At 45.2% G+C, this 14,670-nt stretch overlaps 2 protein-coding genes across 5 annotated transcripts in view; one reads left to right on the forward strand and one right to left on the reverse strand.

The window, feature by feature from the left end:
* Positions 1-2,812, reverse strand: part of MCM3AP (minichromosome maintenance complex component 3 associated protein) — a 110,117-nt gene extending 107,305 nt beyond the window's left edge. The window contains exon 1 of one of the 2 annotated variants that reach the window (XM_069733263.1): positions 2,678-2,812. The gene's annotated coding sequence lies outside the window, so the exon portion shown is untranslated. The remainder of the gene's footprint in view (positions 1-2,677) is intronic. The other variant, XM_069733264.1, reaches the window with a different exon arrangement.
* Positions 2,813-2,815: 3 nt separating this feature from the next.
* YBEY (ybeY metalloendoribonuclease) lies at positions 2,816-12,515 on the forward strand. 3 transcript variants are annotated; one of them, XM_069733266.1, is made up of 5 exons: positions 2,816-2,852; positions 6,348-6,561; positions 7,886-8,017; positions 9,525-9,593; positions 11,288-12,515. In XM_069733266.1, the coding sequence occupies exons 2-5, from the start codon at positions 6,352-6,354 to the stop codon at positions 11,381-11,383; spliced, it is 507 nt and encodes a 168-aa protein (XP_069589367.1). In that variant the 5' UTR covers positions 2,816-2,852; positions 6,348-6,351; the 3' UTR covers positions 11,384-12,515. The 3 variants fall into 3 exon arrangements, with proteins under 3 accessions (XP_069589367.1, XP_069589366.1, XP_069589368.1); XM_069733265.1 differs by having other exon boundaries at positions 2,825-2,878; XM_069733267.1 differs by lacking the exon at positions 7,886-8,017 and having other exon boundaries at positions 2,825-2,878; positions 11,288-11,511.
* Positions 12,516-14,670: the final 2,155 nt, after the last annotated feature.

A 14,670-nucleotide genomic window follows, 5' to 3' on the forward strand; every position in this document is an offset into this window, starting at 1 on the left:
ACGCTGCTCTCAGATAGGAGAGAAAAAAACCTGATGACATATTGCCTTTAAGTAGTTCCCTCCACCTTGGTTTAAAAAGTGAGATGGGTAAATCTCAGAGATTAACCCCTTACTGCAATTGGACTGAATAGTACGTCCGATGGCAGAACCCCCGCTTTGATGTGGGCTCCGGCGGTGAGCCTGCATCAAAGCTGGGACATGTCAGCTCTTTTGAACAGTTGACATGTGCCCGCAATAGGCGTGGGCGGAATCGCGATCCGCCCGCACCTATTAACTAGTTAAATGCTACTATCAAACTCTGACAGCGGCATTTAACACAAGCTTCCATCCATCAGGCTGGAAATACGCGCACCGCTGACCCCGTGACGTGATAAGGGGTCATCAGTTCGTTGGCATAACCAGGGGTCTCCTTGAGACCTCTATGGTTGTTGATGCCGGATTGCTATGAGAGCCACCCTGTAGTCGGCGCTCATAGCAATGCAGTAATTTTGCTACATAGGAGTGATTGAGCATCGCCTCTATGCAGCAGAGCCGATCAGGCTATGCCAGCTTCTAGCCTCCTATGGAGGCTATTGAAGCATGCCAAAACTTAAAGAAAAATAGTTTTAAAAATATAAAAAAAAATAAGTTTAAATCACTCCCTTTCGCCCCATTCAAAATAAAAAAAAAAAAAAATCAAATTACACATATTTGGTATCACCGCGTTCAGAATCGCCTGCTCTATCAATAAAAAAAAAGGATTAACCAGATTGCTAAACGGCGTGGCAAGAAATAAAATCAAAACACCAGAATTTCATTTTTTTGGTGGGCGCAACATTGCATTAAAATACAATAACGGGCGATCAAAAGAACGTATCTGCACAAAGGTGGTATCATTAAAAACATCTGCTTGGCAAGCGAAAAATAAGCCCTCACCAGACCCGAGATCACGAAAAATGGAGACGCTATGGTATCGGAAAATGTAACAATTCTTTTTTTAAAGCAAACTTTGGATTTTTATTTTCACCACTTAGACAAAAAAAGAACCTAGACATGTTTGGTGTCTATGAACTCGTAATTAGTAAAGTCAATAAGGCAGCACACTGCAGCGCTGAAACATGCAAACTTGAAACACGAAATTTGAACTGCATTACTGCACTAGAAATATGAAAAATGAGAGCGTTTAGTGCATAAAAATGGCCAATTTTATGTGTACCTGGTAGCCCCTTTACGGCATCTCTCTTATACCAGGTCCTACACTTGCCTAACCTCGCTGAGAATAAATGTCTCCATCTGAATAGGTACATGTGAAACCTCTTCTTAGACTAAAATTCTCTCTCTCTGTTTTAGTCTAAGAAGAGGTTTCACATGTACCCATTCAGATGGAGACGTTTATTCTCAGCGAGGTTAGGCAAGTGTAGGACCTGGTATAAGAGAGATGCCGTAAAGGGGCTACCAGGTACACATAAAATTGGCCATTTTTATGCGCTAAACGCTCTCATTTTTCATATTTCTAGTGCAGTAATGCAGTTCAAATTTCGTGTTTCAAGTTTGCATGTTTCAGCGCTGCAGTGTGCTGCCTTATTTACTTTACTATGTACGAGTTGGCGACTCTAGGTTCAGCACCTGTTCACACTTAGTCTATGTTTGGATGTGCCGGTCAGGTTTTTGAAATGTATTCTTTAGCCTTCTGATCGTGCACTCCGCCTCCTAGCCACAGGTGTTTTAATTACAGCAGGTCCAATACCCCTCCACAGAGAGAGAGAATTTTAGTCTAGTAAGAGGTTTTCACATGTACCCATTCAGATGGAGACGTTTATTCTCAGCGAGGTTAGGCAAGTGTAGGACCTGGTATAAGAGAGATGCCGTAAAGGGGCTACCAGGTACATATAAAATTGGCCATTTTTATGCGCTAAACGCTATCATTTTTCATATTTCTAGTGCAGTAATGCAGTTCAAATTTCGTGTTTCAAGTTTGCATGTTTCAGCGCTGCAGTGTGCTGCCTTATTTACTTTACTATGTACGAGTTGGCGACTCTAGGTTCAGCACCTGTTCACACTTAGTCTATGTTTGGATGTGCCGGTCAGGTTTTTGAAAAATATGAACTCGTAATGACCTGGAGAATCATAATGGCAGGTCAGTTTTAGCATTTAGTGAACCTAGCAAAAAAGCCAAACAAAAAACCAGTGTGGGATTGCATGTTTTTTGCAATTTCACTGCACTTAGAATTTTTTTCCCATTTTCGAGTACAAGACATGGTAAAACCAATGATGTCGTTCAAAAGTACAACTCGTCCCGCAAAAAATAAGCCCTCGCATGGCCAAATTGATGGAAAAATAAAAAGTTATGACTCTGGTAAAGAGGGGAGCGAAAAACGAAAACGCAAAACCGAAAAAAGCTCTGGGGGTTAAGGGGTTAAAGACTCTCCTGCTGCTGAAGCTGCTGCTATATAGATCACCCCAAAGCAGAAAGCGACACTCAGCGCTCCATACTTCACTTACAATGTAACAGAGGAAGATCGCTGACAAGTCATGTGACCAGAGGAACTACAAGCTTCAGCATTCCCTGTGAGTGAGAGCTACATATACTACTTGTGTGATATCACAACAAATGGGTGACCATGAGCCAGAGGTGAGCTAAGCTGACACAGGAGACCTACAAAGCGGCGGAGCCCGGGCAGCACACACCGGTACTCACATTCACTGCAGGACGAGCGGGCGCGCCACTTCTACGAGAGAAACATACACCAGAAAAAAGAATCGCCAACTTCCGGTGTAAACTGGATTACTTCCGGTGTGTGCATTCTCGGTTCATCAGAAATATTATCCCCCCTTATCCAGCAATGAAAGTTCCGCTTTCGAGCAGAGTCCAGGTGAGGTTCCCAAGCTCGTACATGCGGTAGGTGATTGGACTCGGCTCTCATCACGTGATAGTTTAATTTTAACGCATAAAGTCCATGGCTGGCAGCACTTGGGCTGTGACACTCAGTGCACACTATAGAGCTGAGGCTGCTCCCCAACCCACCAGGATTGTCTGAGGCTGCACCCCAACCCACCACTATGGCTGAGGCTGCACCCCAACCCACCACTATGGCTGAGGCTGCACCAGTATGGCTGAGGCTGCTCCCCAACCCACCAGGATTGTCTGAGGCTGCACCCCAACCCACTACTATGGCTGAGGCTGCACCAGTATGGCTGAGGCTGCTCCCCAACCCACCAGGATTGTCTGAGGCTGCACCCCAACCCACCACTATGGCTGAGGCTGCACCAGTATGGCTGAGGCTGCACCCCAACCCACCACTATGGCTGAGGCTGCACCAGTATGGCTGAGGCTGCACCCCAACCCACCACTATGGCTGAGGCTGCACCAGTATGGCTGAGGCTGCACCCCAACCCATTACTATGGCTGAGGCTGCACCACCACACACTACTATGGCTGAGGCTGCTCCCCAACCCACCACTATGGCTGAGGCTGCTCCCCAACCCACCACTATGGCTGAGGCTGCTCCCCAACCCACCACTATGGCTGAGGCTGCACCAGTATGGCTGAGGCTGCACCACAACCCACCACTATGGCTGAGGCTGCTCCCCAACCCACCACTATGGCTGAGGCTGCACCAGTATGGCTGAGGCTGCACCCCAACCCACCACTATGGCTGAGGCTGCACCCCAACCCACCACTATGGCTGAGGCTGCACCAGTATGGCTGAGGCTGCACCCCAACCCACCAGGATTGTCTGAGGCTGCACCCCAACCCACTACTATGGCTGAGGCTGCACCAGTATGGCTGAGGCTGCACCCCAACCCACCACTATGGCTGAGGCTGCACCAGTATGGCTGAGGCTGCACCCCAACCCACCACTATGGCTGAGGCTGCACCAGTATGGCTGAGGCTGCACCCCAACCCATTACTATGGCTGAGGCTGCACCACCACACACTACTATGGCTGAGGCTGCTCCCCAACCCACCACTATGGCTGAGGCTGCTCCCCAACCCACCACTATGGCTGAGGCTGCACCAGTATGGCTGAGGCTGCACCACAACCCACCACTATGGCTGAGGCTGCACCCCAACCCACCACTATGGCTGAGGCTGCTCCCCAACCCACCACTATGGCTGAGGCTGCACCAGTATGGCTGAGGCTGCACCCCAACCCACCACTATGGCTGAGGCTGCACCCCAACCCACCACTATGGCTGAGGCTGCTCCCCAACCCACCACTATGGCTGAGGCTGCACCAGTATGGCTGAGGCTGCACCCCAACCCACCACTATGGCTGAGGCTGCACCCCAACCCACCACTATGGCTGAGGCTGCACCAGTATGGCTGAGGCTGCACCCCAGCCCACCAGTATTGTCTAAGGCTGCACCACAACCCACCAGTATTGTCTGAGGCTGCACCCCAACCCACCAGTATTGTCTGAGGCTGCACCACAACCCACCAGTATGGCTGAGGCTGCACCTCCCCAACCCACCAGTATGGCTGAGGCTGCCTCTCCCCAACCCACCAGTATGGCTGAGGTGCCTCTCCCCAACCCACCAGTATGGCTGAGGCTGCCTCTCCCCAACCCACCTGTATGGCTGAGCCTGCGCCCCAACCCACCAGTATGGCTGAGGCTGTGTCATGTAGCAGCAGTGGCTCATACTGAGGAGGATAGATGTCATCCATGTGCAGCCTGTCCAGTCTGACCTCACATCACATATTAGTTACTTTTACATGACTTTTTAGAAGGGTGATCCCAGAACTGGAAGTTATCCTATTCCCTATAAGAATGGGGAAAACTTGCTGATCACTGGGGTCCGGCTGCTGAGACCCCAAATGATCACAGGAACCTGGCTCTGCAACCCAAGATGTAGCTGTCTTCAGTGGCGCAGAAGTGCATGTGGTCAATCTCTGCTCTGCCTGGTCTGTGGTCCTGCTGCTCAGACCGCCACCGATCAGCGGGTCATCTGACAGGGAATAACTTGTGATTCTGGGAGTTATCCTTCGGCCACGTTCAATCTAACAAGTGGGAAGGTGCATTTTAATGAATGTTCCTTTTTATCTGTTTATTATTAAGTTTTATTTTCTCCTTGCTGTATACACTGTGTCGTGCTTTAAATAAAGCTGCTTTGTTCTTGATAATTCCTGGTATTTGGCTTTGACAAAACTTTACTGATACAGTCATGTGGAGATTACCTGCGTTTTTAGTGCGTGTCCCGGTAGGCATGAGATTTCTATAAATCCTATCCACTTTGCTGGTACCTAGTGTTGAGGGAACGTGCTAGTGTGCTGAGTTAGGCTAAGTTTACATTAGCGTTCGAGGGTGTTGCGGAGGACTGCGTACTTCCTCCGTTAAGCTCCGCCTACTTTCACATATTTCTACATGCGTCCTGCGTACCTATCTTTAACATTGGGATACGCAGGACATGCGGATGCATTGTTTTGATGCACCCACTGACCGCACGGGAACGCAACAAGTTGTGTTTTGTGCGGATGGTGGGTGCGTCAAAACGATACATCCGCATGTCCTGTGTACCCCAATGTTAAAGATAGGTACGCAGGACGCATGCAGAAGTAGGCGAGGCTTAACCGAGGATGTACGCAGCCCTCCGCAAAGCCCCTGACTGCAAATGTGAACCCGGCCTTACTCTGGCGTGCTCGAAAAAATATGTCCCAGCTCCTGCATGTCTCGCTATTAGACAGCTGCAACACCTGTGGGGATTGCCTGACTGCATGTGTTGCAGTTGTTGAACAGCTGTGAGACATGCAGGAACTCAAACATATTATTCCAGCTCTCCGAATACACTTTTAGCACCCGACCATGCTCAGATAACACCTTATCCAAGCACGGTCGGTCATCACTAATGGTCCTGTAAGATACTGCATTTGGGACTCAGGAAAAATATCCAACATCAAAAAAGTCACCCAAAGCAGCATATTATAAAGGCCAGCATATCTGCATACTTTTTGAAGCCGAAGATTCTTCAGGAAAATGCCAGCGGCGTGTCATACTCACTAGCATAGTACGGGCTGCTGTGCTTCACCTTGCACATTGCTGGTATCTGGTAACTGTTGGGGCTGATTTCAGCTGATTGTCCCAGGTGCCAAGTGTTGGACCACCCCCGATCTCATGACCATGCCCTATCCTACAGATACAGCAGGTCATCAGTTTTGTCTCACAGAACCCCTTTAATTTTCCTTGTGGTAGAGCTCTAGGGAAACAAATCATTTGCTGCCTGGTTATCCCTCTGAATACAGTTGACGGTCCTGGAGATGGAAAACTTTGTGGTCATCTTAATGTTCAAGAGCCCTTCTAACATGCAGACATCGTCCAAAGCAGACAACACCTGTACCCCAAGTCTCTATGTATTATTTGTCCCTGCAGGGTAATGTCTCTTCTTATACGGAACCTGCAGCATGTGATCCCTCTTCGCAGAGCCCATTTACGCAAGAATCTAGAAATTACCAGAAGCTGTCTCGGTGTGAAGAGGTTTGATGTTGGAGTAATATGTATAAATGATACCAAGATCCGACAACTGAACAAACTTTATAGACGACAAGACAAAGCTACAGACGTGTTATCATTTCCATTTCATGAGGTACACAAATAGTAGAGCAGGTTGTTTTTAAAGGGAACCTGTCACCATGTAAAAAGTCACCACTTTTGGCTCTGGTTTCATTCCTGTCACTCCCCTGAGTACTCTGTTTTTTGCTTTTTTTAAATTGCTATACCGTTCCAGAGAAATGGGCTTCTTTATTCAGTGCTAATTTTTATAGTCTTTACAAGGGGGTGTGGCTCAAAGTAATAATTCAGAGCAGCCTAAAGACACGCCCCTGAGGATCCTCTCTTGTGAGCCATGCACCCTTGTAAACATTAAAATTAATATTAGATAAAAAAAATGACCAAATATATTTGGAATCATATGGCAGATTTTTAAAAAAAAACTAAATACAAGCAACTTTTGCCCTGGTGATAGCTCCTCTTTAAGTAATTGCACTTATATACAACTAGATGGCAGCCCGATTCTAAAGAATCGGGAGTCTAGAATCCATATATACTTTATTTATTCAAATGTAAGAATAATACAATTAATAAATAATAGTAAGAAAGAACAAAAAATGGCTGCACTCATCAGCTCTTGACAATTCTTGTTAGCTCTGTGTCATTAGTATCCTTACTATTAGAGCTCATGTTGGCTAAGCTAAACCGCTTTAAGCGTGGTGGTGGCAAACAACAGGTTAATAAGAGGCAGTGTCAGGTAAAATAGCCAGTTAATAATAGGCAATAGTTCTTTGCAGGAATGCAGATATTAATAAATAGGCAGTTTATATTGCAGAGAAATTGCTGGGCAATAATGGACAATGTCCTTATGTGGCAAATAATAGAGCAATATACCCAATGTGGCAAAGAAGAGGTTAATAAACGGCAGGCTCTCAGTATAACAGTCAGTGAATAATAGGCAGTATATGGAGAAAACACCAAACAAAAGTTCAAAATTGGTGTGAAAATGTCACTGAACCACTTCACAACTAAATATACTGTATATAGTTTTGGTAAATGGTATCATTTTTTTGACGAAATTCGGCAGGAGCTTGAAGAGCAACGTCACTGGGCCCGCCTCCACGCAGTAGAAACTTGCTGTGAGGTAAAAATTCAAAAATCACACCAAAATGGCGGGCGGAGTGTGTCACAGTACGGCACGTTTCTGATTGGTCGCTCGCAGCAGGCGGCAACCAATCAGACACTGGACACTGTTGACGTCACTTATCTCCGGACATTAGCTCCGGACATTAGCTCCGGACATTAGCTCCGGACAAAGCCACAGAAGTTGGCACAAATTGCAGGAAGTAGTATTCTAGGCAATTATATATTAGATATGTGTTAGCTGCATCTGACAGTGTGTATTCCATGTATACTTCCAGAATTTGTGTCCCGGATTATTGCCCGATCCAGCATTCCCAGATGAATACAATTTAGGAGACGTTTACCTTGGAGTAGAGTTTATATATCACCAGTGTGAGGAAAAGCAGGAGGATTTTAACAGTGTCTTGACTGTAAGTTTTGGAGTAATGGTGTTATCATGCTATCAACAACAATTTTGTCATGACTCTGTTGTCGGGTGTCCCGGGACCAGGGGCTCCTTTCCTGTCCCTAATGCTAGGAGCGCCTTATCTCGCCCTATTCACCGAATTACTTCTTATGGTGAAGATGCCGGCACCACATACTTTGCTTTATTTCCTGAATCCGCTCTCAGTCTGTACCATTTCCCCACCCAGGGAAGAGGAGAGTAGTAGTGTACCATAATACACCAACCAATCTAACAAGGTAGGTAATAAAAACAGGGGTAAAGGAACATACCAGTCATACAAATATACTCACACAAACAACAGAGGTAAACACCGGGGAATAGAGGATGGGGGAAAAAAACAAAGTAAGGGAAGGAAGGGAATTATCACACAACCAAAACCTAGCAACAGTGTCCGGTTAAATCCACTAAACTTCTCAAACAACCCCAAGAAACCACCATCTCCTAACCATGCAGCATAAGCTATCTCTGGCAATGAGTGCTTGACAGGGCCCAGAATATATTGGAGAGGGGAGTGGCTACCAGTGAACAGCTGAGAGCCTTAATGCAGGAAACCTTCTAAGGGTATGTTTCCACGTGCAGGAAACGCTGCGTGTCTGACGCTGCATAGAGCCGCAGCGTCAGACACGCAGCGTCCAGATGTTACAGCATAGTGGAGGGGATTGAATGAAATCCCGTCTCCACTATGCGTGGTAACACGCACGCGGCGGCCCTGCGACTCCGGACATGCTGCGCGTCTTTTCAGCATGTCCGTATATCTTGCGACGATGCTGCGGCGCCGCAAGATATAGCACATGGCCCTATGCGATGGGTGCGATGATGCCGGATGTGTGCTATGAACACATCCGGCATCATCGCGTCCCAGAAGGGGGCGGGGCTTAGCGCAGAGCGGCAAAGCCGCTCCGACGATACCGCCTGCCATCCTGAAAGTGGACACATACCCTAAGAACTCTCAACTGAGCAGACTATCCTCTGCACTGCTAAAAGAAACTTGTACCGCTTAATATGAAGGTGAAGTGCTTCTAAACAGTGCAGGAGTAGGAGAAATCAGACAATGCGATCTTCTGGCTCTTATCTGTCACGGTAAACCCATGACAAATTCTTTGTAGCTCAAACGTTGGTTGCTGCGAGGTACGACAGGAAAATGGATCTGAGCTGAGTTGGATAAGGACTTGTAGAAGATTTGGTAAAAAGTAAAAAAAAGTAGAGAAGCAAAGGATTTATTACTTGTACTGATACTTCAGGAATGTGTTAAGAGTTGTGTCCTCACTGAGAGTAGCACCTAACATTCAGGGGTAGATCTACTGGTGAAACATAACTACCCTTGCTAGTATCTGCTCCACAAGTGAGTACGTGTAGTAAGTGAATCTGCCCTAAGTCTGGTTGGTCACATTTTATGTTCTTGTTCCTTCCAGTGAATATTTATAATGTGTTTCTACTGACGGAAACTCAAATATAAATTACTTTTCTCGCAGGTGACGGCAGTGCATGGCTTATGTCACCTGCTTGGTTATACTCATCATAGCCCAGAAGACTGGAGAAAGGTTAGTTTTGTGCGATTTTTCTTTTTAAATTAAGAGTGTGCTGATATTACAAGGCTTTTAGCTTTACCTGAGTATATAGTAATTGCTTATATTTGCAGGCAGTGTTATTTTATTATAGGAAATCTGCTACAATCAGGATAAATTAGTTCCTGCTGTGCAATTACAGCCAGGTTTGTTTTTATTTTGAGACACTCCTCCGTTTCAGAGAAAACATAGTTTAAAAGGCTGTAGAAACGTGAGTCATCTACTGCCAGGTCTGTTCCTAATAGACATACATGGAGAGACCTGAAAATCAACAAGAACAGAACAGGAACAGCACCTGATCAGCTAGCTTTCTCTCTATACTCCCCGGCCAGCTTTTAAAACTATGTTTTCACTAAAACGTCCCAGCATTTCACAGTTAAAGATACATGTGCAGCCAGCATCTGATTCTTACTGCTCGTAGTTCAAGCAGTATGAATCTAGTGTCAGTTCTTCTGTAAAGGAAAACCACTGGCTTGAACTCTTTTTACAGATCTCCAGTGGCTCCAGACATAAGGTGTTGTTTCATGTGCGTTTTGGGGGAGCGCACCGCTCCCTTGGCCCCTGGCTTCCTGCTTGATAGGGGCAGTGTGCTACTGCATGATTGACAGTACAGACTAGTGGTATAGTCCTGTAATTGGCCCAAACTGTGTGCTCCAATGCTGCAAGCAGAAGCAGCTTTGCCGCCGTACCATTTGAAGGACGTAGTTACACTGAAACTTCTGGGACCCGGAGCCATTAGAAAGAGGTTGTAACCACTGCACATGCTCGGCCACCGTTGCTAGATTGCGTCGGTGGTCAGTAAACTAGGCAACAAGCAGTAAACAAAAAAATGAAAAATCCTCTTTGCAATGTTGATGGTTTTTACAACTTTACCCATTAATAAAGAGAATGGACCTTTAAAGACGTCTCATGTTTGATAATGGTCAAAACTGCAAAGTGCTTGTAAAAACAAGAAACTTTGCAATGTAAGTCTTATTCTCCGATATCAAGAACGGGTGAATATTTAGTTATACAACTTGCTAGCAAGCACCACTCTGAAGTTGGCAGGATTGCTGGATCTGGGCAGCTTTGGTGTCCCTGCCATACCATGCTGCAGAGGCAAACCTGCCTTTACTAACAGCACGGGAGAGAGCAAAGTTCAGACCAGTGATGCAAACATGCCAGTGAACTGTCAGCCTTCGTGAGCACACCATTACACAAGGCAAGCAGGAGGCAGAGAAGCGGTGCGCCCCGGCAGGCAGAAGATGCGCTCGCACATTTAGGCGATCACTAGCATTGCAGCCACAAATAATGTCTTCATAAGTATGGTAATTGATTTTTTTGCTAGTAGTAGTATTTGATATTTCTGCTCTAGATTTGAGGTCATGCAGCAGGTTTTCATATGGCCTGTTATATTATATATTTCCCATTCCATCCTGTCCACTAAAGAAAATGTTTGCAGCTGATCCACATATACGTGGCCGTTATAATGCTGCTTTTATTGTTGAACTGTAGTAGCAAGGTCTTCTGGCCATTGGGGATACCTGTAGTCTCTGTGACCTGTATATTATGGTTTGTTTGTTTTTATAAAGGAACACTAATATAAAAGTTGACCCAATGATTCAGATATTTAGGATTAATCTATGTTAATAAATGCTAAATGTTTTCATATCATTTGTTGACTTTAACAGATGTTTGAGAAGGAAAGTGAAGTTCTAATGGAGATAAACCGAGTTACTGGATCTGCACTTACGCCACTGACTTCAGAGCATTATGACCGAGAATAATCTATCACTTCCATGTCATGAGGTGCACGGATGGCAGAGAAAGCTGAAATGGAATATTTGCAATTATATTTGTTTATATGTCCTCCCGGAGTTTTCTCCTTTTTCTCCGGTTTCCTCCCACACTCCAAAGACATCCTGATAGGGAATATAGATTGTGAGCCCCAATGGGGACAGCGATGATAATGTCTGTAAAGTGCTGTGATAATTAATCGGCTGTGTAATTATAGGACATGATGGTATGAGCTAACTCGCTGATCCTGTACTTGTATACTTCCACAATTTGTGTCCCAGATGATTGCCTAATCCATCACTACTAGTTGAATGCAATACTGGAAGCATTACCCTTGAGATGTGTTCCTTTATTAACAGTACGAACAACAAAGGCGGATTTTGATAATGTCCTGACTGTAAGTTATCATCTTTGCAAATCTTATGGAGGCCTTACTTTACATTGAAAAACAATTCTACGCACTGTGGTAGCTTGTTGTCCTGAGATACGACACAGGCAAAAATGAGATACAGGCTCTAAGTAAACTTGGACCAGAGTTTATGAAAATCAGAAAGGAAGAGAAAGAATAGTAAAAATACAAAATATTGTCCTGGGAGCAATAAGACTTAGGCAGGAGTGTCACAAGTGTATGAATAATCGTTCGGTTTTCATCCAGAAAACGCAGATGATTTTCCTTGTGTCCCATTTTTACATCCATGTGCGATCTTTTTTCAGACATTTACATTCAAAAATGTATATGATCAGATACCGTTTCCTAGGTTAAAAAAAGTCAGGTGAAATACGGATGTTTTGTATAGGATCCAATTTTTTTACACACCCATAGACTTACATAGGAGACAAATGGAGTCTTGGAAGAAAATAGTTAATTCTTTAATTTGTTTTTCACACGGACACTCTATCACCTGAATAGCCCCAAATTTGTGACAACAATGACATTACTGATCATATCTTTTGGGTATGGAGGTCTTTGACTTACTGGGCAGAAAAGTCTCTCTACCTGCTAAAATTATTCTTCAATCAGCATCAGACTAGAGATGTATCCAAGTCTAACTTGACAAATAACTCATCACCTTGATAACTTGATAAAAAAATAATTTAATGGGGTTGTTCACCTCTGTGGTCAATGTTGTTGTTTTTTTTATTTGAGGTTAAAAATCACTTTTTCAATTCGGCTTCATACAAAATGTTGCACTTTTTTACTTTTACAGGACAATCATTCTTGTAGATTTCTTAAAGGGAACCTGTCACCCCCAAAATCGAAGATGAGCTAAGTCCACCGGCATCAGGGGCTTATCTACAGCATTCTGAAATGCTGTAGATAAGCTCCCGATGTATCATAAAAGATGAGAAAAAGAGGTTAGATTATACTCGCCCAGGGGTGTTCCCGCTGTTGGTCCGGGTCCGGCACCTCCCATCTTCATCAGATGACGTCCTCTTCTGGTCTTCACGCTGCGGCTCCAGCGCAGGTGTACTTTGTCTGCCCTGTTGAGGGCAGAGCAAAGTACTGCAGTGCGCAGGAGCCGGCCTTTCTGACCTTTCCCGGCGCCTGCGCACTGCAGTACTTTGCTCTGCCCTCAACAGGGCAGACAAAGTACGCCTGCGCTGGAGCCGCAGCGTGAAGACCAGAAGAGGACGTCATCTGATGAAGATGGGAGGCGCCGGACCCGGACCAACAGCGGGACTGCCCCTGGGTGAGTATAATCTAACGTCTTTTTCTCATCTTTTAGGATACATCGTGGGCTTAACTACAGCATTCCAGAATGCTGTAGATAAGCCCCTGATGCCGGTGGGCTTACCTCACCCGCGATTTTGGGGGTGACAGATTCCATTTAAATAATCCAAAAAGGCCTTCATCAGAGAAAGTAACTTTGCAGGAAGTACAGTGGTTGGACTGCAGAAGACTGGGGTAAAGTTATTTTCTCTGATGAAGCCCCCTTCAGACTGTTTGGGACATCTAGAAGAATGATTGGAGAAGAAAAGGCGAGCGAACAGGAGTTTTGCCTTAGAACACTGCTATGAATAATGAATGGTAGACATCCTCCAAGAGCAAGTTTTCCCAATGATCCAGGTGGCATTTAGGTGATGAACAATGCTTTTCCCAGCATTTCACAAAGAGAAACTAAGAGACTCGGGGAACAAAACATTGAAATTTTGTGCCAATGGCCAGGAAACTGCAGAAATTGAGAATCTGTGATCAATCTTCAAAAAGCTGTCACAATTCCTCCACTCAGTGAGTGATTTCTATGCTGTCTGATGGATACTGTGTCAAAACTGTAAAGCGCCACGGAATATGTTAGCGCTATATAAAAATAAAGATTATTATTGCTGAAGTGTCAGTGTATTGATTGACAGGTCAGCTGTCCAATCTGTGATTAGGAGGTGCGGGACTTTCTCCAGGTGTTCTGGAGAATGTCCCAGCCTATTTATAATAATAATAATAATAATTTTATTTATATAGCGCCAACATATTCCGCAGCGCTTTACAAATTATAGAGGGGACTTGTACAGACAATAGACATTACAGCATAACAGAAATACAGTTCAAAACAGATACCAGGAGGAGTGAGGGCCCTGCTCGCAAGCTTACAAACTATGGGGAAAAGGGGAGACACGAGAGGTGGATGGTAACAATTGCTTTAGTTATTCGGACCAGCCATAGTGTAAGGCTCAGGTGTTCATGTAAAGCTGCATGAACCAGTTCACTGCCTAAGTATGTAGCAGTACAGACACAGAGGGCTAATACTGCATAAAGTGTATGAGAACATGATGCGAGGAACCTTTTTTTTTTTTTTTTTATTATAAATAGGCCACACAGGGATCGTTAGGTTAATGCATTGAGGCGGTAGGCCAGTCTGAACAAATGAGTTTTTAGGGCACGCTTAAAACTGTGGGGATTGGGGATTAATCGTATTAACCTAGGTAGTGCATTCCAAAGAATCGGCGCAGCACGTGTAAAGTCTTGGAGACGGGAGTGGGAGGTTCTGATTATTGAGGATGCTAACCTGAGGTCATTAGCGGAGCGGAGGGCACGGGTAGGGTGGTAGACTGATACCAGGGAGGAGATGTAGGGTGGTGCTGAGCCATGGAGTGCTTTGTGGATGAGGGTAGTAGTTTTGTACTGGATTCTGGAGTGGATGGGTAGCCAGTGTAATGACTGGCACAGGGTAGAGGCATCGGTGTAACGGTTGGTGAGGAATATGATCCTGGCTGCAGCATTCAGGACAGATTGGAGCGGGGAGAGTTTTGCAAGAGGGAGACCGATTAGTAGAGAGTTACA

This window comes from Ranitomeya imitator, chromosome 7, assembly GCF_032444005.1.
Source record: "Ranitomeya imitator isolate aRanImi1 chromosome 7, aRanImi1.pri, whole genome shotgun sequence".
Lineage (NCBI taxonomy): Eukaryota > Metazoa > Chordata > Amphibia > Anura > Dendrobatidae > Ranitomeya > Ranitomeya imitator.

What these genes read in the sequence shown, in the direction of transcription:
- YBEY (XM_069733265.1), top strand. An exon ending in TATCATTTCCATTTCATGAG is followed by an intron (nt 6,562 to 7,885) that starts GTACACAAATAG and finishes GTATACTTCCAG; the next exon opens with AATTTGTGTCCCGGATTATT. An exon ending in GCCCAGAAGACTGGAGAAAG is followed by an intron (nt 9,594 to 11,287) that starts GTTAGTTTTGTG and finishes TGACTTTAACAG; the next exon opens with ATGTTTGAGAAGGAAAGTGA.